This window comes from Trichosurus vulpecula, chromosome 8 (assembly GCF_011100635.1).
Source record: "Trichosurus vulpecula isolate mTriVul1 chromosome 8, mTriVul1.pri, whole genome shotgun sequence".
Classification (NCBI taxonomy): domain Eukaryota; kingdom Metazoa; phylum Chordata; class Mammalia; order Diprotodontia; family Phalangeridae; genus Trichosurus; species Trichosurus vulpecula.
Genome location: NC_050580.1, coordinates 104,017,186 through 104,040,700, shown reverse-complemented (window position 1 = coordinate 104,040,700; position 23,515 = coordinate 104,017,186). Strand labels below are relative to the sequence as shown.

Sequence of the window (23,515 nt, the reverse complement as noted above, 5' to 3'; positions counted from 1 at the left end):
TAGACTGAAAAACTTTAATGAAAATGCGAAACACATATAAAGCTACATTTCTTTTTTTCTTTAAATTAAATTTATTTATTTATTTTTAGTTTACAATGTTTAGTTCCACAAGCTTTTGAGTTCCAAATTTTCTCCCCCTCCCTTTCCTCCCCATTTCTCTCCCCTCAAGACAGCATGCAATTCAATATAGGCTCTACATATACATTCACTTTAAACATGTATTTCACATTAATCATTTTGCAAAGAACAATTATAACCAATGGAATGAACTATGAGAAAGAAGAAACAAAACAAAAAAGAGAGCAGATAATATACTTCGATCTGCATTCCAATTCCATAGTTCTTTCTCTGGATTAGCATTTTTCATCATGAGTCTTTTGGAGTTGTCTTAGAACCTTGCATTGCTGAGAAGAGCCAAATCTGTCATGCAATGTGGCTGTAACTGTGTATAATGTTCTCCTGGTTCTGCTCCCCTCACTCAACATCAGTTCATTAAGTCTTTCCAGGTTTTTCTGAAGTCTGCCTTGTCATTGTTTTTTATAACACAATAGATAAGATAAATTGAAGATAATCTTAGAGGGAAGAGACTAATATTAAGGGGGTTAGGAAAGGCTTCTTACAGAAGATGAGATTTTAGCTAGAACCTGAAGGAAGTCAGGGAATACTGGAGATGGAGTTGAAGAGGAAGAGAATTCTGGGCATGGAAAAGTCAGTGAAAATGCATGGAATCGGGATCAAAAGAATGTCTTGTTCAAGGAACAGTTAGTTGGTCAGTATCACAGAATTGAAGAATCTGTGGAGGGAGTAGGAGCCTGTAAGGCAGGAAATAACCAGGTTTTTAAGGGCTTTGCAGAGGATGTTATTTTTCATCCTAGAGCTAATAGGGAGCCACAGAAGTTTATTGAGTGAGGAAAAGGGTTGACATGGTCTGATTTGCACTTTAGGAAGATCACATTAATAGCTGTGCCAAGAGTAGGAAGAGAGGCAGGTATGAAGAGAAAGATGATGAGTTCAGTTTTAGGGCATGTTAAGTTTCAAGTGTCTATGGGACAAAGATAGTATAGAAGAGAAGAAGGCCCAGGATGGAGCCTTTGGGGACATCCATGGTTAGTGGATGAAGATCCTACAAAGGAGGCTAAGAAGATGTAGTTAGAAAAGTAGGAGAACCAGGAGAAAGTAGTGTCATTAGAACCTATAAAAGAGATTATTCAAAAAAAGAGGGTTTTCAACATTGTCAGAGCCTGCAAAGAAGTAAAAAAGGATGAGAATTGGTAAAGAGCATTAGATTTGACAATGAAGAGATAATTGGTAACGTTGGAAAGAGGTCTTTAATTTAAAGGATGAAGTCAGAAACCAAACTAGCAACAGAAAAATAAGGAGAGAGTGAGAGAAAAGGAAGTGGAGGCCCTGTTAAATTCCTAAGAAGTTTAGCCATCAAAAGAATGACAGACCCAGTAGATATCAGTATGGATGGATCAGGTGAGTGATATGGTTATTTTTCTTGGATGGGGAAAGTCATAGGAAGTAGAGAAGCAGCCAGTAAACAGGGAGAGATTATAGATTAATGAGAGAGTGGGGATGAAAGAGGGAACAGTTTGCTGTAGCAGAGAGGATGGAATGAGATCACTTGTGCACGTGGAGGGGGTTTGTGTTGGCAAGGAAAAGGACCACCTCTTCATGTGAGACAGGTATGAAAGAGAAAATGGGGGTAAAAGGCATCTCAGTGATGTAAGATAAGGTAGGGTAACGAGTTCTCAGCAAATGGCCTTAATTTTTTCAGTGATAAATATGAGGCAAGGTTTTCAGCTGAAAGTGGCAGGGGTGGCATGGGGTGGGCATTAGGAGAGCCATGTGAGTTTTGAGGAGAGATGAGAAAGTTTTGAAAAGTTGCTGTGGTGAGTAGGCTAGTAATAGCATAATAGGGGAGTGTAAAAGGATTGCCGTACTGCCGTGATAGCCTATTTTAATAGCATAAATTTGTAATGGGCCCAGTCAGTATGATTTTATGAATTTCTTTAGCTTCATTTGGCAGTATGTGAATAAGAATAAGAGTGAAGGTGGCAAATGATGGAACTAATCAAAGTCTGGGGCTTCTCAGGGTAAGCTTTGGTTGGGGGGGGGATATCAAGTTGAAGGAAGACAGTGTAACCAGTGGAGGAATGATGGCCTGGGAAAGAACTGAGAGGTGGAGGGATAAGAGGTGAATAATAGGGGCTGTGGTTGCAAGGCAGAGGGAAGGATGGAATAATAACAGACAATTACCTTAGTTGAAATACCAATTTATTAAGCTTATTAGGTCACTTACAGTTTTTTTTTTAAATCTACACAGTCCTTATAATTATAGCATGACATAGAATCAAGTCATAGTTATAGTAATCCAAAAAGTGCTATTGAATATTAATCTGTTTTAAGAAAAGTGATTTTATTTTGGAATACATAAAATATTTCTGTCAAAGTACAGTTTCATAACCAACATTACTGATGCATTAATTCAGAAGTATGCTAAAAGTTGTACTAAGAAGGAGGCAGTGTGGTATAACGAGGAAGGGCACTGGATGTGGAGTCAGAGAACCTGATTTCTAATTTCAGCTGTGCCACTTACTATGAGTGTAACGTTGGGCAAGTCATTTAACCCCTTTGCGCCCCAATTTCCTCACCTATAAAATGAAGAGATTAGACCAGATGATCTCTTAAAATTCCTTCTAGCTTTAAGATCCAATGATTTGATTCAATTAAAATTACTTTCATGGGAGGGGCAGAGCCAAGATGGCAGAGTAAAGGCAAGGACTTGCCTGAGTTCTCCCCTAAACCCCTCCAAATACCTCTGAATAGTGACTTTAAACAAATTCTAGAGCAGCAGGACCTACAAAAAGATGGAGTGGAACAGTTTTCTGGCCCAAGACAACTTGGACAAGAGGTTTGTTACACTTGGTTGAGAGTGGAGCATGGTCCAGCACAGGCTGTGCCAGCACAGCCATGGCCCAGCAAACCAGGAGCAGGCCTTGGGAGCCAGTGAATCAGCAGTAGGAGCTGCTGCTTTTGGAGCTCTCAGCCCATAGGTGGTAAGAGGATCGAACAACTGGTCAGAAGGAGATTACAGGGCTCTCTTTGCTAGCACTGAGCCAGGAATCTGTTGCTTTACCCAATTATGGATCTGAGTCATAGTCCTGAGTGGCAGTCCTAGGGTGATGAGAAGCACTAACACACCAGAGCATAGTGGAAGGGGAACCCTCCTCACAGTTCCAGGACAGAAAAGAGTGCTTGTGGTCACTCACAGACCAGAGCACAGGCCAGGAGTAGTAAACACACCTGTCCTTAGATCATACCACCTTGGAAGAATTGAAAACTTACAGGTCCCTAGAAGTATCTCTGAAAACAGCTGCACAAACTCCATGAAGCTTGGAACAGTATGTCTTCCTCCCTGGAAGCAGAGATCTACTTTAACAAAGAGTTAAAAGTCAAGTATAGGCTGGGAAAATGAGCAAACAACAGGAAAAAAACTGACCATAGAAAGTTACTGTGGTGACAAGAAAGATCAGAACGCACACTCAGAAGAGAATAGAGTTAAAGCTCATGCATCCAAAGCATCCAAGGAAAATATGAATTTGTCTCAAGCCATGGAAGAGCTGAGAAAGGATTTTGAGAATCAAGAGTGGTAGAGGAAAATTGAGAAGAAGAAATGAGAGTGATGCAAGAAAATCATGAAAAATGAGTCAACAGCTTGGTAAAGGAGACACGCAAAAAAATACTGAAAAAAAAAACACCTTAAAAAACAGAGTAGGCTAAATTGTTAAAAAAAATACAAAAAGCCAATAAAGAGAAGAATACATTAAAAACAGAATTGAACAAATGAAAAGAGGCACAAAAATTCACTGAAAAAAAGAAACTTTAAAAGTAGAATTGGCTAAGTGGAAAAGGAGGTTCAAAAGCTCACTGAAGAAAATAATTTCTTAAAAATTAGAATTGAACAAATGGAAGGTAATGACTTTATGAGAAATCAAGAAACAATAAAGCCAAACCAAAAGAATGAAAAAATAAAAGACAATGTGAAATATCTCATTGGCGAAACCAGTGGCTTTGAAAATTAAACTTGAAGAGATAATTTAAAAATTTTTGGACTACCTGGAAACCATGGTTTTAAAAAAGAGCCTAGATTTCATCTTTCAAGAAATTATCAAAGAAAACTGCCCTAATATTCTAGAACCAGAGGGTAAAATAGAAATTGAAAGAATCTACCAATCACCTCCTGAAAGAGATCCCAAAAGGAAAACTCCCAAGAATATTATAGCCAAATTGCAGAGTTCCCAGGTCAAGGAGAAAATATTGCAAGCATCCAGAAAGAAAGAATTTAAGTATGCTTAGACTCACAGTTAGAATAATACAAGATTTAGCAACTTATACATTAAAGAATCAGAGGGCTTGGAATATGATATTCCTGAGAGCAAAGGAGCTAGGATTACAACCAAGAACCACCTACCCAGCAAAACTGAGTATAATCTTTCAGGGGGTAAAAAAAGATATTCGGTGAAATAGAGGACTTTCAAGCGTTTTTGATGAAATGACTGGAGATGAATAGAAAATTTGACTTTTGAATGCAAAACTCAAGAGAAGCATAAAAAGGTAAGCAGAAAAGGGAAATCATAAGCAATTTAATAAGGTTAAACTGTTTACATCCCTCTGTGGGAAGGTGGTTCATGTAACTCATAAGAACTTTCTCATTATTGGGCAGTTAGGAGTATATATAGACGGTGGGTACAGGTGTGAGTTGAATATGAAGGGATGATATCTAAAAAATAAATTAATGGGTGAGAGAAGAATGTACTAGAAGAAAGGGAAAGGGAGAGGTAGAATGGGATAAATTATCTCCCATAAAAGAGGCACAAAAAAGCTTTTACAGTGGAGGGGAATGGGGGCAGGTTAGGGAGAGTGAATGAACCGTACTGTCAGGATTGGCTGAAAGAGGGAATAACATACCCACTCAATTGGATATAGAAATCTATCTCACTCTACAGGAAAGTAGGAGGGGAAAGGGACAAGAGAAGGGGAGAGGGGTGTGTGTGATAGAAGGGAGGGCAGATTGGGGGAGGGGTAGTCAGAAGCAAAGCATTCTTGAGGAGGGACAGGTTGAAAGGAGAGAGAAAATAGAATAAACAGGTGGGAAATAAGATGGAGGGGAATACAGTTAGCAATAGTAACTGAAAAAAAAATTTGAAGCAAATTTCTCTAATAAAGGCCTCATTTCTCAAACATATAGAGAACTGAGTCAAATTTATAAAAATAAGAGCCATTCTCCAATTGATAAATGACCAAAGATATGGACAGTTTTTAGATGAAGTAATCAAAGTTATCTATAGCCATATGGAAAAAAAATGCTCTAACTAAATATTGATTGGAGAAATGCAAATTAAAACAATTCTGAGGCACTACCTCATACCTATTAAATAGATTGGCTAATGGGACACAAAAGGAAAATGACAAATGTTGGAGGGGGTGTCAGAAAAATGAAACATTAATGCATTGTTGGTGGAATTGTGAACTGATTCAGTCATTCTGTAGAGCAATTTGGAACTATACCCAAAAAGCTATAAAACCATGCATACCCTTTTGGTCCATATCCCAAAAGAGATAAAAAACAAAAAGGAAAAGGACCTATATATATACAAACATTTGTAGGAGCTCTTTTTTGGTGGCAAAGACTTGGAAATTGAGGGGAAGCCCATCAGTTGGGGAATAGTTGAACAAATTGTGGTATGTGATTATGATGGAATACTGTTGTGCTACATATAAGAAATGTGGGCAGGATGCTATCAGAAAAACCTGGAAAGACTAACATGAGCTAATGCAAAGTGAAATGTACTGTGTACAAAAAAACAGCAATATTGTAAGATGATCAGCTGTGAATGACTTAACTATTCTCAGCAATACAATGATCCAAGACAACTCTGAAGGACTTATGTTGAAAAATGCTCTCTGTCCACAGAGAAAGTACTGATGGTGTTTGAATACTGATTGAAGCATACTTTTTTAACTTTATTTTTCTTGAGTTTTAAAAAATATTTTTTGGTCTATGTTTTCTTTTACAAGAAGACTTATTTTGGAAATGTTTTGCATAACTACACATGTATAATCTATATCAAATTGCTTGTCTTCTCAATGGGGGTGGGGTGAGGAGGGAGGAAGGGAGAGAATTTGGAACTCAGAAAGTTTTAAAAATGATTGTTAAAATTTTTTTACATGTAACTGAGGAAAAATGAAATGCTAAATAAATTTAAAAAAATAAAAAAAAAATTTGATGCTATTTACTAAGTACCTAGTACTATGTGAAAGATGAGTCAAGATGATGTAGTGGATAGAGAGCTGTTCTGGGTAAATCATTTAACCATTACCAGGAAGCTCTTTGAGAGTGTAAGTTGGAGAGAAGGTACTTAGCTGTGTGAGTAGAGAAAGTTTCTCATCAGAGCTCCACACCAAGATGGAATGACAAGTTCTATTTAAAAAAAAATATAAAGCACTGTGCTAGATGGTGATGATGGTACAAAGATAGATATGCCATAGATTTTATTCTTCAGAAATTTATAATCTCTTGTAGGATGGTGGTTCAGGGACACATGTTAGAGTTACAATTAGGGTTAGAGTATGATAAGTACAACAGAGTGGTCCAGGAAAGGGACAAATGAGAAACATATAGTACTAAAACTTTCTGACATAAGGCGTCACAGAAATGTAAGGGAATGTAGAGGGAAATTATAATAACTTAATTCTCATTTAATGACTTTATAGCTTTATTTTCTTCTATTGTATATTAAGTAGCATTTTTGTCAAACTTATTGCCATAGAGTGCCATGCAGGATACATTATTGCTAGATACCAGTTTCATCTTAAAGACTTAAATTCCAGTGTGACTCTAGGCAAATCATTTAACTCTGCCTGTTTTTCTGCTTACAAAATGTATGTAACACTTAACCAGAGAGTTATCAAAGAGTTATTTGTGAGGATACAGAGAATTTTAGAGCTAAAAGGAACCTTACAGACATTTCTTTAGGAAGCTCTATGAAGTCAAGCTTCTGTAAAGCTCTATAAAAAAGTTGTTTGTGCTGTGTAAACTTGTTTTTTTTTTGATGTTATAGCAAACTGTTTTCTTGAGAGAAGCATATCTAATTAGAACTAGCTAATTCTTAGCATAATTTTCAGATATCATCTTAAGAAACTAATATAACTGAGCACAGTAAGCCTCAACCATAGCTAGGAGGATAAGAAGAAAGGTAGAAGAGTTTCCTGGGTGCTTCTCTGTCTAACGTCTAGCCAGTCTTTCTCTTTTTGGACTGTCGTTGGCTATAGTGCATTCTTTTTGGCCATTGATTGTTTAAGACATTTTCCTTATTGAGGAATAATCCTTTCCTTGAATATTTGGAATCAACATAGGACTAAAAGTTATCTGCTCTGTCTTCTGTTCTCAGTTCTTGTGTTTACTAGTCAGGCTGTCATTTAATCTCTCTAAGCCTCAGTATCCTCATCTGGAAAACAGGACATAATAATACCTGTACTGACTTAAAGGGTTGTTTGTGAAACTCAAATGAGATCTTTATAAACTTCTAAGTACCATCTAGATTTTATATGCCATCCTGTAAATTGAATTCCAGATTTCACCAACAAAAGGCAAAGTAATGAATGAGCAATAACTGGACTTGGGTGACTGAGCATTGCAGGTAGTTGCTTTCTTGAGGGATCATTTACTTTGGCAGGTATGCATCATAATAATGATATATCTAAAACAACAACAACAAAAACTGCATGGCAGAAACTGAATTAGGGATAATATAGCAAAGCAAAAAGAATAGATTATGTAGGAAGTTGGATGCCTCAAAATGTCAGTATGCCAGTTCTGTGTAGTTCTGGTGTCTAGTTTTTCTAGCATCAGAAATCGTTTCTTTTAAAGTGAAGGCAATGGAAATAATATCCCACCACACATATTTTGGCTCAACATAGAATGCTATAAACTTTTTTTGTTTATTTTGAAGTTAGAGAAGAAATTAAGGCAATGTGACAGGAGAATATTGAGCTATTTTATGTGTATCATTATATAGAAAAAAAATTTAACTTAGATTCTGATATATTGAACACTGTGAACTATTCAAGAAATTGATGTGATTTTGATCATTTTGGCAGCTGATGTTGTGCTATCAATTTTTTTGTCAGTATAGTCTCCTGAAATAGTGCCCCATTTCTGTTCTAGTTATAACAGTTTGCAGACTTTAGTATGCTGACTGTCATTTACTCAGGATATGTTGAAATAAGTCATTGATAGTGTACATTTTGGTTGATCAGTCTGGTGGAGGGGCCACTGGAATGAAGCTCAGGAATACTGGCTTTGGCGCTATCATTCAAGAGGCATTTACTAAACTCTTTTGAGCCGGGCACTGTGCTACATATTGGGGCTACAAAGGCAAAAATAAAATAACATCTGCCATTAAGGAGCTTACTAGTCTGTCAAGGGAGACAACACATAGTTATATAAGTATATAACAAATAAATGAAAAATAAACATAAGGTAATTTTTTGAGGGACGACACCAGCAGCTGGTAGGATTAGGAAAGGCTTCATGTATAAGGTGATTCTTGAGCTGAGTTTTGAAGGAAACTAGGTATTCTAAAAGACAGAGGTGGGGAGGAAGTGCTCCATGACAAGAGAAGCAGCCAATGCAAAAGAATGAGGGATAGAAAATGTAGTATTGTTTGTACAGCTGTGGTGTGGGATGTGAGGAACTGAAGCCTGTTTGGCTAGATTATAAAGTGCAGAAAGGGAAGATATAAAGATGAGAAGATAGGTTGGGGACAAGTTGTGAAGCGCTTTAGATGCCAGAGTTTATATTTGCTCATAATGGCAGTAGGGAACCATTGGAGCCTATTGAGTAAAGGAGCAACATGGTCAGACCTGCACTTCAGGAAGATCACTTTGTCAGCTGTGTAGAGGATAGATTGGAAGGGGGGAAAGACTTGAGACAGGAAGATCAATTGTCCAGAGGATTTCATTTGGAAATCCTGAAAATCAGTCCATCCTTGTTATAAAGTTTTTTTTACAATTGTATTTATATTGATGTTCACATTGTGTAAAATAACTCATTTAATAAAGTAGTACTTTGATTTTACAACATCACAGGATAATTGCTTGTAGAAGTTCTGTTTCACCTTTACGCATCTGCCTTAAAATCTAATGAAGACATCAGCTAGAATTGCAAGTGCTTTGCCTCTGCCCCCTTTCCCATCAAGTTTGTTGGTTAATCAAACTAAAGCAGACTCATTCAATACATGTATTCCTATCATATTATTTTAGGTAGCCAACTAATGAAACAAAAAAAAACATTGATTAACTGCTGTCATTATAAACATGTTAAATATTTTAATTAGTAGGTTTGTTTAGTAAAATTCCTTAAGAATTATGTGCCATTCCCCCTTCAGTTGTGCCTGTATTGGGTGTGCCAGTACTGAAAACAACTTGGGACAGGTTCTGAGTAAGAAATTGCAAATTTGTCAAAATAATCCTTTTCTTGCTGGCTCCGAATTGGATATAAATTAAATTATTGGTTAAAGAACAGCTTACAAGTATTTGGTAAATGATTGAAGGAACAGAGTTTTCCTTGTGAAAAATAAGGTTCTAAAGTATGTATAATTAAAGAGGTGAAAAATTATTTAACCATTTTATGTAAGATTAAGTTTGGAAAATTTGTAACTATAAACTGGTCTGTCTTCAGTCTGTAATATGTAAATCTCTTTCAGAATTATTCTAGATGTTTTTAAATTGAAGGTTAAACTTCTGAAAGGATTATTTTAAATATTTACCAAAATTATTGGAAAGTAAATGGGCCAGTTTTGTGGCTTGTAAATGTCTAACAGGAAGAACTGAATGACATACTTAAACTAAGTACCCATATGGTGTCATTGCCTTTAAGAATGTATTTTGGACCTAGAGTGTTGGGTGTTATTAGTAGAGAAAAGGGGACAGATGGGCCCCTTCTCCATCTCCTAATTGATCTAGCTTCCAGGTGGGAACAGAAGAAGCAGGCATCTTCTGTCTCACTCTACTCTATCCCCTGCCTTATCTCCAACCTCTGAATGGTAGTATGAAGAGGAAAGGCAGGGCTTGAATCCCTGCCTCTTCAAATGAGATAATATTTGGGGTTTTTTTGTTTATTTGTTCATTTATTTATTTAGTATTTTATTTTTCCCCAGTTCCATGTAAAAACAATTTTTAAAATTCATTTTTAAAACTTTGAATTCCAAATTCTCCTCCTCATCCACCCCCCACCCCAGAATGCAAGCAATTCATTTATATATGTGTAGTCACATGCAAAACACTTCCACAATAGTCATATTGTAAAAGAAAACATAGACAAAAAACCCTCAAGAAAATAAAGAAAATTTTAAAAAGTATGCTTCAATCTACATTCAGACACCATCAGTTCTTTCTCTGGGGATGGATGGCGTTTTTCATCATCAGTCTTTCAGAGTTGTCTTGGATTGTTGTATTGCGGAGAATAGCTAAGTCGTTCTCAGCTGATCATCCTAAAATGTTGCTTTTACTTTGTACACAGTACATTTCACTTTGGATCAGGTCATATAAGTCTTTCCAGTTTCTCTGAGAGCATCCTTCTTATCACTTCCTATTCCATCATAATCACATACCACAATTTGTTTAGCCATTCCCCAATTAATGGGTATCCCCTCAATTTCTAATTCTTTGCCCCCAGAAAAGAGCTGCTGTAAATATTTTTGTACATATAGGTCTTTTTCCTTTTTAATTTTTTTTAACTCTTTTGAGATGCAGACCTACTAGTGGTGTTGCTAGCTCAAAGGGTATGGATGGTTTTATAGCCCTTTGGGCATATTTCCAAATTGCTCTATAGAATGGTTGAATCAGTTCACAACTCCACCAACAGTGCATTAATGTCTCATTTTTCCCACATCCCCTCCAACATTTGTCATTTACCTTTGCTGTCCTATTAGCCAATCTCATAGGTATAATAAGGTAGTACCTCAGAATTGTTTTAATCTGCATTTCTGTAACTAATAGTGAGTTAGAATATTTTTTCATGTGGCTATAGATAGCTTTGATTACTTCATCTGAAAACTGATCTTATCTTTTTGATCATTTATCAATTGGAGAATGGTTCTTATTTTTATAAATTTGACTTAGTTCTCTATGTTTGAGAAATGAGGCCTTTATCAGAGAACTTAATATTTGTAAAGCACTTAGCACATTGCCTGACACATAGTAGGTACTTAATAAATGTTTATTCCCTTCCCCCTTCCTGCCTGATCTCCAACCTCCTGTGGGAAGAGAAGTGCTATTCCAGTATACAAATCTCCCACTGCTGTGGTGGCAGGGAGAGGGTACCTGTCTATCAAATATCCAGCCTGGTTTCCTGCCTCAGTGAAGGAGAGAATCACCACTTCTTCAGTTTCAAGTTCTTGCTCCCTTGCCTGAACTGCCCAAGATTGGGAAAGGACTTCACCCTTAGGTCGTAATATTATTGACTTTAAAAATCTATCTAAATTTTTCACTTAATGATTAACAAATTCCTGCCTGGTTATACCTTCCACATCCCAGTGTTTCCGAACCCCTGAACTAAACCCCATCATCCAAATTGCATTCCCCATCTTCCACTATCTGATTCCTTATTCCCATTCCCCTTAACGCCCCCCCCGAAAAAGTATATTCCCAGCCACTTGCCTTATGGAATGCTTGCTCCATAGGCAACAAACTGCTTTCATCTTAAATCTTTTCTTTCCCAACTCCTTCCATCTTCTGGATCTCACTGAGTCTTGGCTTTCTTCTGATGACACAGCTTTCCTGTCCAGCCTTTCCAGCACTGGCTGTGCTTATTCTCGTAGACACACTGGTTGAAGGTGAGGGAGTTAGAATATACTTTGTTCATCATTGTCACGTCCAGGTCCTCCTCCTACCATTTCTTAGTAATCTCTTCTTTGAGATTCATGCATTCCACATTTACCACCCCATTGAAATGTGGTAGTTATTGTGTACAGACCTCCAGATGTTCCTTTTCCTTCCTCAATGAGTTCCATACCTGGTTCATAATCTTTCTCTTCTTTCCAACTCCTGCCCTCATCCTAAGGGACTTTAGCAAACATATTGATTTGCCTTCAAACAACTTAAACTCCCAGTTCTTCTAATCACTAATTTCTCATAAACTCCTCTTCCATTCTACCTCAAACATACATAAAGATGGCCGTATCCTTGATCTTTCCATCACTCACAAATGCAACACCTCAATGTTCATGAATTCTGAAATTTATTTATGTGATCATAATTTATTGGCTTTACACCTTTCCCTTTGCCTTGCAAGACAATACTCTTCTCTTGGTCCATACCTGGACCTTTAGTTCTCAACTCCTCAGTTCTTTCCCAGACCATCACCTCTGCACTAGCCATACTCTCTTACACTATTCTCTTCTCTTGAGTCCCATTATATCACTGATTGTGCTCTGCTAAGCCTCAGCCTTGTATTGCTCCCACAATCCCACTGCCTTCACTTCTATACAGGTGCTACTGACCAAAGGTAGAGAAAATCATGCAACTGTTCTGACTAGGTTTACTACAAATTTATTTTATACAACCTCAACAGAGCCCTCACTGCTTCTAGGCAATTCTTCGACACCTCCCTTATCAACTCTGTTATTTGTCCTTCGTTTTTGAAGAGGACCAGCGACGTTTGATGACTTTCACTGAATTGGATTTAAGTGAAGCAGAGATGTGCAAAGTTGTCAGCCTTACTCTGTCTCCCAGAGTCATCAAAGTCCAGTGGCAAGACAAAAGTCAAGAATGTCTGTGGCTGGGGATGAATTGGATGACCTTGGCATCTTTGATGTCTGACCAAGCTCTTAAGTGCTCAATAACATCTGCTTCAGCTACTTTCATGGCCATTGAAACAAATTGTAATCATCTACCCATTCCACTGGGGGAAGTCTTCACATGCTTAGGGTAGATATCCCTCTAACTTGCTGATGGTTTTGAGGCCTGTTGGTTACCTTCAGCCTTGTTTAGCCTGGGTTTTACTGGGGTGTGGCTGTTGGGCATGCTATAGCTTCTTGGAGCCATGAGGGAGAGCTGGGTGGATGGAGAGGAAAGGTAAATGAGCATCCCAGAAAAGGGCTCAAACCAGATCTAGTCCTTGAACACCTCATATACCCCCAACTCTCATACTCTCCGTGGTTGCTTGTCCCAACCTTTTCAATTCCTTTTCAATTCCTTTTCATGGTTCCCCCCCCCCCCACCCTCTCAGCTAAGAACCTTGCCTTATATTGTACTAAAATAATTGAGGCCATTCACTGAGAGCTCATTCTTCTCTCCTCCTCACCTCCTACCATTCAGATGCCTTCTGCCACTCTTTCCTCCTTCACCCCTTTCTCACATGAAGAGATGGCTCTTCTCCTTGACAAGGCAAGGGACTCTACCTGTTCAGTCCTCTAACCCATTCTCTTTTGTCTCCTTCAGTAGATTGCCCCATCTATCTTCCTTACTCTCTCTCATCTTCAGCCTATCTCTTTCTACTGTCTGCTTCTCTGCTGCCAAAAATATGCCCATATCTTCCTCATCCTCAAAAATACTTGAACCTTCTCTTCCCCCAGACTCTTCATATCATACCTTTTCTGCTTTTTGCAGCTAAACTTGAGAAGGCCATTCTACAATATGTGCCTCCACTTCCTCTCCACTCACTCTCTAGCTTCTGATCTCATTATTCCAGTGGAAACTGCACTCTCCAAAGTTATCAATCTTTTAATTGTTAAATCCAATGGCTTTTCCTTAATCATCATTCTTCTTGATCTCTGCAACTTTTGACATTGTCTATTACCCTTTACTTCTTGATGATCTTTTCTCTCTAGATTTTTGAAATGCTACTGTCCCTCCTGGTTTTCTTACCTGTCTGTCTTCTCAATCTACTACTCCTCAGCTTCTTTTTCTGGATCTCCTAACTGTGGGTGTCCCATAGGGTTCTGTCCCGGGCTTTCTTCTCTTCTTAAACTATATTATTTCACTTGCTGATCTCATCAGCTCCCTTGGGCTTAATCAACATCTGTCTATGCTGATATGCTCTTTAATGAACATCTTTCTTTGCTCACATCTACTTATCCAGCCTTAACCTGTCTGATAACCTCCAGTTTTGCCTCTCTAGCTGTCTATTAGACATTTTAAACAGGATGTTCTATAGACATCTTAAATTCAACGTATCTGAAACAGAACTTGTTATCTTTTTCCCCAAACCTTCCCTCTTCCAGACTTTCCTGTTACTGTCAAGGACACCACCAACTTCCCAGGCCTTCACAGCCTAGGTATCATCCACTACTCTTCACTATCTCTCATCACCCCACCTCCCCCCAATCCAATCTGTTGCCATGACCTGTTGATTTGACCTTTGCAAAATCTCTTGAATACACTCCTTTTTCTCCTTTCATACCTGGACTATTTCTATAGTCTGCTGGTGGGTATACCTACCCTCCGGTCTTTCCCAGTTCCTGTCCAACCTTCATTTAGCTGCTGAAGTAATTTTCTTAAGGTACAGGTCTAACCATGTAGTGCCACCCCCCAACCCAAAAAATTAGAGGCTCTCTATCACCTTCAGGGGAAAATATAAAATCCTATTTGATATTCAAAGCTCTGCGACACGCCTCTCTCCCTGCGTACCCCTTCCCTCACTCCCCACCTCCAGTCCTCTAAGACCTTATGCACACCATATACTCGTCAATCCAATGAGACTGACGTCCTTACTGTTCTTAGGCAAGGTACTCCATCTCTTGGCATTGGGCATTTTCACTGGCTGTCCCTCATGCCTGGAATGCTTTCCCTCCTCATTTCCACACCCTGGGTTCTCTGGCTTCCTAGAAAAAAACCTACCTAATAGAGGAAGCATTTCCCAATTTCTCTTAATTCTAGTGCCTTTCTTCTCTTATTTCTTAATTATGATATATATATATATATTATATGCACTTAATTGTGTTTTATATATAGTGTGTGTGTGTCCATACACACACACACACACACACACACACACAACATGATTGTTTGCATATTGTCTCCTCCATTAGCTCCGTAAAGACAGGGACCATTTTTGACCTTTCTTTATACTCACAACATATTAGATGCTTAATAAATATTTTTTCACTGCCACATATGAGATATTGTTAAGGTAGAAATGACAATATTTAACAACTGATTGGTGGGGGGGTGAGGAAGTGTGAGGACTTGTGGTAACACTGAGGTTGCCAACCTGTGTGTCTGGAAGGATGATAGTGCCCTCTACTGAAATATAGAAGTTCTTAAGAGGGGTTGAATTTTTGGGGAAAAATAATGAGTTCTGTTTGGGATGTGTGTGACCTTGAGCAATGTGTTTTCTGTAAAATGAAGGAATTTTACTAAATGATCTTTAAGGTCCCTTCTAGCTCTAACATTGTATGATATTTTATCAGAAATTGGCTTTTTTCATATTCTTAGATTTTAAATTAAACTATTTCGGAAATTTGAAGACTTTTTCTAAAGTCACATGTAGTTTTAGCACATATAACTATTACACCTTGGATCCTTATAACACTGGTGAACTATACATATCATCAGTTGTTACATTTAAAACATATTATATGTAACTCATAATACAGTGCCCACTTCAGCCTATTCAGGGTGTCCTAATTAAAGTAGACTTCATCATAGATTTATTTTGAATCCCAATCCTCAAACTTTCTAATCAAGTATTCACTTTTTTAAAACTTGGAATCAACTCTTTAGTTTGTTTCTGGACGTGGAATTTATTTTAGTGTAAGATTTATTAATTGTTTCTTTCCAAATGACAAGAAGACAAGTGGTGGTTATCTAGCAGTGGAGATCCTGACTCTCATTTGCCAAAATGGTATTTCAAAGTAATAAAAAAAACCTAGCTGATTCTTATGTATGAGACTCATTAAATTCCTCTCTTTTTGTTTGCAGGAAACCTGTCCAGTTTAAATCGTCTTGGACTAAGGTATAACAGACTGTCTGCAATACCAAGGTCATTAGCAAAATGCAGTGCACTTGAGGAGCTGAATTTAGAGAACAATAACATTTCTACTTTGCCAGAGGTAAGAGATGAATCAGGCAAACTCTTACATTAAGTCTGAAAAATTAATGGAAATCCAGTGAATGTGTACAGCTTTGTAAGGAATTAGAATGATTGGAATGACATGAGTGGAGTGTGTTAGTGGTGAATATTCACAGCTTTCAAAAGGAGGAAATCCCAAGACATAATTTAAAGAGGAGAGGAAAGAGGAGCAAAATGAATTTGGTTTTTTGGGTACCCTGTAAATTTTTCACATTGATTTTGACCACTGGTAGCAAAAACTCTTGAGGAAAAATATCTGGCTGGTTTTGAGGACAATACTAAATGACTCCACCAATTTAAGTTTCAGAAATGTATTGAAGAAATTATTTCTGCCCTGACCCTTTCCTGCCTTCAGGAAACTTCATGAGGTTGTTGTGAGATCAGACGATGATGTAGGTCTTTGTAAACTCCCCTTGCTGTGACCTCCGATCTATCCCTGCCTGTGTGCTCTCCAAGGTCATCTCTACCATTCTGGCTTCCATTTCATAGGCTCATATGATCATAATAAGGGACCTCAGAGAACATCTAGTCCAATCTTCTCATTTTATAGGCAGCTTAGCATGAGAGGCAGTTAAGTGACCAGTCCAAGGTCACAGCTGCATAGTTGGGATTCAAATCCATGTCATCAGACTTCAAATCTGACACTCTACACTTCACTTATCTTAAACTTGTAGTTAATTTATTCAACTATATACTTTCTCTGCTTGAATCTCTTATCTCCTTGTTTTGTCACCACTCATGCTTTTTTGAACCTGAAGTCTAAATTATCCCCATCAGCTGCCTTCTCTGACTTTATGCACATGCTACTGGAGGAAGTCATACAGCCATGCTGATTAAATTCACTACCTAAAGTCAGCTCTTCTGTGTACACCAAGGTAAGCTGGCCATGGAGTCCAGAATTCAATTCAGCACCTGAGTTCACTTTCTGCCTTTGCTGTACACTGGCTTCATGACCAGAGAGGCAAGCCACCTAATCTCAGAATGCTCTGAGAGATACTTTTAAGTTGTAGAGAAGGGATGAACCTGTCTTGGTAGAGGGAATTTCCTCATTTGGAATTTTTCTATTTCAGTGATGCCACAGTTCTAGTCCCTTTCCATATCCTTAATTGACCATATCATTCCCCACAGCAGCTATTTCAGATCTTGTCTTCTGTCCTTGAACCTCTCACAATATCCCCTGGCTATCGATTTAAACAGAGGAACTTGCCTCCTGTTTACTGGGAAAGTAGAGGATATTCACTGTGAACTCCCTCTTTTAGCTTATTCTGTGATGAAAAAACCTGCTTCATGTTCCATCCTTTCCTCCTTTGCTTCAGTCTCTAAGGAGGTGACCTGCCCTCTTCTTTGCCAAGGTCAATTCCTTTACTTTTGCTCTTGGTGCCATTTCCTCTTGTACCTTCCCCCTGTAATCATTCTTGATCATCAATCACTGTCTCTTATTATCAATCTCTCCTTATCTCCTGGCATCTTCCTTGTTGTCTTATTGTCTAAAAACATGCCTAAGTCTTTCCTATTCTTTGAAAAAAAAAAAAAACAAAACAACCAAAACTTCCCTCGATCATACTCTTACCTCAAGGATTCATTCTGTGTCTCTCCCTTTCATAGCTAAACTCCTAGAAAAAGACATCTGTATTCATTGCCTCTACTTCTTACCCTTTTTTCACGTTCTTAACTCTTTAAAAGATAATTTTACTGATATCTTTTACTTTTATATGACCAAAATTTCTCCCAGTATCTTTTTCCCACTCTTTTCCCAGAAAGCCATTCCATATACCAAATAACATTTTTTAAAAAGAAAAAGTGGAAGAAAAAAATTGATAAAACAGAGCAGTGCATTGAAAAAAGTCTGAAAATATAACACATTATAGGACTCCTGTGGGCCTCCCACCTCTACAGAGGAGAGGAGTGACATCTCTTCTCATTTCTTTGAGTCTGTGCTAGCTCTTTGTAAATTTTCGACATTCATTTGTAATTGCTTTGTGGTGGTTCTCTCCATTTATATTGTTGTAGTCATTATATATAGTGTTTTATTGACTCTGCTTACTTCACTCTGCCTCACATCATGTAAATCTTTCCTTGATTTTTTTGTATTCATCATTTCTTATAGTATAGTAGTATTCTCTTACATTTCATGTACCACACTTTATTTAGCTATACTTTCTCATCTCTCTGCAATCTGACTAGCAGTTCAGGATTACTGACGATTTCTTAATTGCCAAATCTTATGACTTCTTTTCAACCCTTATCCTTTTTGACCTTTCCATAGCATTTAATACTATTGACCAACACTCTCCTTAGCTAGCCTACTGCATACTCCCCAAATGTAATGATCTACTTCCCATCTGAGTCTATACAAGCTGTCCTTCATTTCTTGAGTGCATTTTGTCCATATTTCAGACCTAAAGAATCTCTAGCTTTTCTCGAGTCATTTCATGTATGCCCTCTGAAACTGGCCTATTCTAATCCCCCAAATTGCTAATGCCATAACTCTCAGAAATTGATTATTTACTTATATAATGTTGAAGTTTTTTCTTTGCTTCTCTCAGTAGAATGTGATCTCTTTGAAGTCAGGGACTATTTTCATTTTCATCTTTGTATCCCTAGTGCCTCCAGCATAGTTAGAATATGTATAAATACTATTTTAGTGTCAATTAGCACTAAGGTTGCAAAGATTAAAATAATCTTTGCTCTCAAGGAGGGTTTAATAAATATTGATTGAAGCAAAAATGGTATCTGAGAATGTGATTTGAATTTGTGGACTAAAGCAAGGCAACAAACATTTATTAGGCACTTACTATGTGCTAGACACTATGTTAAGGGCTAAAGATACAATATAAGCAGAAAGAAAGACAATTCCTGCCCTCAAAGAAGCTTGCATTCTTATGGGGGAAGACAATACACAAAGGGGAGCTGAAAATCAGGGCAGGGGGGAGGAGAGGGGAGGGTATCTGTGCCAGGGTGTGGTGGCAAAGTCAAGAAAGTCAGAAGCAGAGCAAGGAGTAGAATTAAGGTTGGTTGGCTTGGGCTCTTCCTCAGAATGAAGGCCCCCACAAGGAACTCAAGAGTGGGAGAAGGGGGCCATCATGGTGGAGGAATGTTCCAGGGTGAGAAGGCTGTGAGAGTGGGTAGATATGCCTAAGATGCAGAGTGAGGTTCCATAGTGAGACTACAGCTGAGGCATGGTGTCATTGCCTGGAAAGTCAGAGGAATAACAAACTCTTGACAAGGCATGGAATGATCATTTTGGGTTTGCCTGGTATCTTGAAAATCTTACTAAGAAGTGTTTTAAAATAAAAAGAATAGGGGAAGGAGGACACTGCTTAAGCATATTCACTAAGGTAGATACTTTGGGAGAGTGGCCACAGTGTGGGAAGAAGAGCAATTCAGACATACAGATGTCAACAGTAGACAGAAATCCAAGCTTGGAGCCAGTAGTTAAATTATGATCTCAAATGTCTATGTAAAAATGCCCAGAGGTTTGGTAGTAAAAGAGAGGAACTAGGAACTAATGCACGGAGAAAAAATTTAACTTGATAACTGATATTTTTTTTGTGTTGAAACCAAAGCCTGGAAAATAACTTTGATTGGGTATACTTTAGGAGGATAAGATTTATTTGTTTGTTTGTTTAGAGCTATAAAAAGATGTTAGAGGGCATTGAATCCAACCTCCCATTTTGCAGATGAGGAAACTAAGAGGTTAAGTGTGAATCACACAATTAGTATGTATCAGAAGCAGGATTTTAGTCCAGGTCATTCTAACTCCAAGTCCAGTGCCTTATCCATTATGTCATATTGCCTAGTCAGAAAGATAAAATTTAGGGATAATGGAAAAGAGCAGATGGAGATAGAGTGATAATCTATCTTATGATGGCATACTCCTTCAAAATGTGAGGGAACCAACAAGTGGAAATTCTGTTCTTGATCTGATTCTTACAAATGGGACAAGTTACTGGGGGAGGACATGATGGAAAATATGGAGAAAGTAACTTCCTTCTTCTAGAGTTTTTATGGATAGCAGATTTCAGAAGTGATAATTAGGACCCCACAGATTCAAATGAGAAATGGAAAACTCAAAATGAAATTCTGAAGAGACAAGAGAAAATCATTTCAATAAGAAGTTGCCTAAGAGACCGATAAGGGTGTACAGGGAATTCCCTAGCCAATTAGGATTTTTAAAAAAGCTACATACAGAAAATGGAAGCAAGGGCAGCTAACAAAGGATGGATATTAAAGCATGTCATGGACCTGTAGAATAGCTGTCAGGAGTGGTGGAGCACAAAATTAGCTGATGCTAATGAGAAAAGCTAAGAACAACAAAAAGGGTAGATCTTTTTCAGCCTTTATATTGGAGAAAGAGGAGTAGCACCGAAGGGAGAGGATTTTGCTTGGGGTGGATAGGATAATAGCAGACAACTGAAGAAAGGCAGAGCTGCTCAGTTCTTCATTTGCTTCTGTTTTGTCTGTCCAGGAAAATGACCTTTGCATTAGAAATGGCAGAGTTTAAATGACTAACCAGAGGTTAATATACATGATAAGTTAGGAGATAATGAGAACACCTTGCTGTGCTTGATGAATTCAGATTCCCTATGCATCCTTGGATGCCAAAAGAAGTGGCAGTGTGATTACTGAACCACCATCATTGGTATTTGAAAGGTAATGGAAGAACAGGAGAAACACAGGACTAGAGAAGAGCAAATGTCTGGATTTTCAAAATAGGGAATAAAGTAAAGTATCTACAGACTATTGGCCAATGATCTTCACTTTGATTCCTGGGGAAAATTTAGAATGGATCATAAAAGAGAGGATCAATGAACATCCAGAAAAATAAATGGTGATTACAAAAGACATTATGGCTTCATCTACAACAGGCTATGCCAGACTAACTTTATTCCCTTACTAAAGAATCTATTGGAGCATGGAGAGGAGGCACAGGCACAGGCACAGGCTACTCACAGGTTGTGTTTGTCCTTTGTTCTTGAAAAGGACCACGACATCAGGGAAATGATGACATGACTTGCAGTTGACTTTAATTTGAGTGAGCAGGGCTGTGCAAGGTCACCAGCCTCACTTTCTCCTCCAAAGCCATCTGGGTCCAGTGGCCTGACTCTTCAACTTCGGGTTTACTGGTTAGATTTCTTTCTCAAAAACCCACCCTTAAACCCAGTTCACTCTGGAGCTCATAGATTGAACAATGGGTCCTTGCCCTTCTAGCACAGAGTGAATATAAATACCAAAGAGTAACTGTTTCTCTTTTGGCCAGGAACCCTGAGAGTCTTCCCCTTCCAGCTTGATTTTTGGTTTTTTTTGGAGTTTTTGTTAAAGGGGCCATCCCTTGATTAACTTCTTAAAGAGGCCTATTCACTGAATGGGCCTTACCTCACTCAAAGTGAGAACCTGAAAAGACCTTAGCCTGAAAGGGCCAGGGTCTCCCATTGCATCCTGGGCCATCTCCAGTTGTCCTGGTGAACATCAGGCCACTGGACCCAGAGGCTCTGGAGGAGAAAGTGAGGCTGGTGACCTTGCACAGCCCTCCCTCACTCAAATCAAAGTCGACTGCAAGTCATGTCATCATTTCCCTGATGTCATGGTCCTCTTTGAGAATGAAGGACAAACACAGAGGAACTATTACCAAACTAGTAGATGAAAGGATTGCTAGAAATATGGTTTACCTACATTCTAGCAAAGCTTTTGATAAAGTACTCCACACTATGAGCAAAGCAGAATTGAAACAGCTCAAAGGAAACACAGGATGCACAAATTTAGAGGATCCACCCCAAATGTTCACATGGACTATTCGTGCTCAACCTGTGGTAGAGCATCCTGAGCTCGCATTGGTCTGATCAGCCACAATTGGACACAGTGAAACTTGACTCTAGCATAGTGATGTCCTTTTGGTCCTCTTTGAGGACGAAGGACAACAACCAACCAACCAACGAACCATACTATTCTTGGGAAGAAGTTGGAAAGCTGTGGACTAGACCAGGATTCTCTAGATCTTTTGATTGCACATTCCTATCGATAACATGTTTCGAGAATTCAACCCTAATTTGTATATATTTATTTGTAAGTGATAAACATGTACTGAGAACCAGCCTGGCTATATGTGGACTTATACTAGTGATATAGCCTCAGGCAAATTGCTTAACCTCTCTGGGCTCTTGAAATTCCAGGAGTTGCATAGAGGGTGTCAGCTGGAATTGGTAGGAATTTCTTGTACTGGGAGTTTCTTATACCAAAAATCATAAGTCCAGTCCCAATCCTTAAATGTGTACTATAATATAAACATACAAATATAGAAATTTTTAAAAGATAAGATAATGATGAAATAAACAGTTTTTATGTAATAAGATTGGAAAGATAGGTTGGAATTAGATTGTGTAGGGCTTTAAATGCTAAACAGAAAAGTTGTATTTGGTCCAGAAGTCAAATCAGGAGTCATTAATTTGTTACATGGGGGAAGACATGGTTAGACTTACACTTTACAAAAATCACTTTGACAGGTTTATGGATTGTGGGTTGAGAATGGGGAGAGACTTGAAGCAGGGAGGCCAATATGGTGGCAATTTTTATAGACCAATGGGGAAGTGATAAGGGTGTGAACTAGGGTGCTAGTTACATGAGTAAAGAGAAGGAGATATATGTGAGAATGATAGAGGTAGAAATGACAAGATTGGCATCTGTTTGTGGGGTGAGTGAAGGTGAGGAGTCACGGGTGACACTTCAGTCAGCAATTTAGGTGACTTGAAGCATGCTGCTATCTGCTAAAGAAATGGAAAAGTTCAGAAGAGGGGTAGACTGTTTGGAGGCAGGAGAGATGATATAGTAAGATTTGTGATGCAGATTGGAAACTCACTGCTGCTTGTTTATCCTGTACAACTTGCTCTGTCCCATCCAAAAAGAAAACGGAGTGGAGAGTTCAGGGCTCATACTCATTGGTCTCTACTCTGGAGCACAGAGTCTGCTCCCTGAGGGGTATGTGTGACAGCCATGAGGTGATTAGGAGTACAGGGGAGTGCAGAATTTTTCCAGTCATACCTTCACAGCTGCTTCTGTGGGAACCCTGATGTGATTAGATTATAAATGCCTTGAGGGATCATTACTTAGCGCAGAAGGGGGAAGGTGGGAATTTCACGATGCAAGAATGAGAGAGTGTTGGAGGGTTGGACTAATGAATAAAGGGTAGGTGTGGTTATATTGGAGAAAAACTTGGGGAGGGTGCATTGTGACTCCATCTTCTCACTTGTTGGTTAATCACATGCCCTATGGTGGTTGTCCCTTGGCCTCCTGAAGCACTTGTTCTATCTCTATGGAGACAACCTGGGCCAGACAGCAATAGTATTGGATGGATTCAGAACTATTTGAATGGCTAAACTC

General features: G+C 38.4%; 1 protein-coding gene across 3 annotated transcripts in view; it reads left to right on the top strand.

The window, feature by feature from the left end:
• The window catches only part of SHOC2 (SHOC2 leucine rich repeat scaffold protein), a 156,358-nt gene that overhangs the window by 118,830 nt on the left and 14,013 nt on the right, over nt 1-23,515 (top strand). For all 3 annotated transcript variants that reach the window (XM_036734966.1, XM_036734965.1, XM_036734964.1), the window contains exon 4: nt 15,991-16,121. In XM_036734966.1, the coding sequence (XP_036590861.1) occupies nt 15,991-16,121 (131 nt within the window). The remainder of the gene's footprint in view (nt 1-15,990; nt 16,122-23,515) is intronic.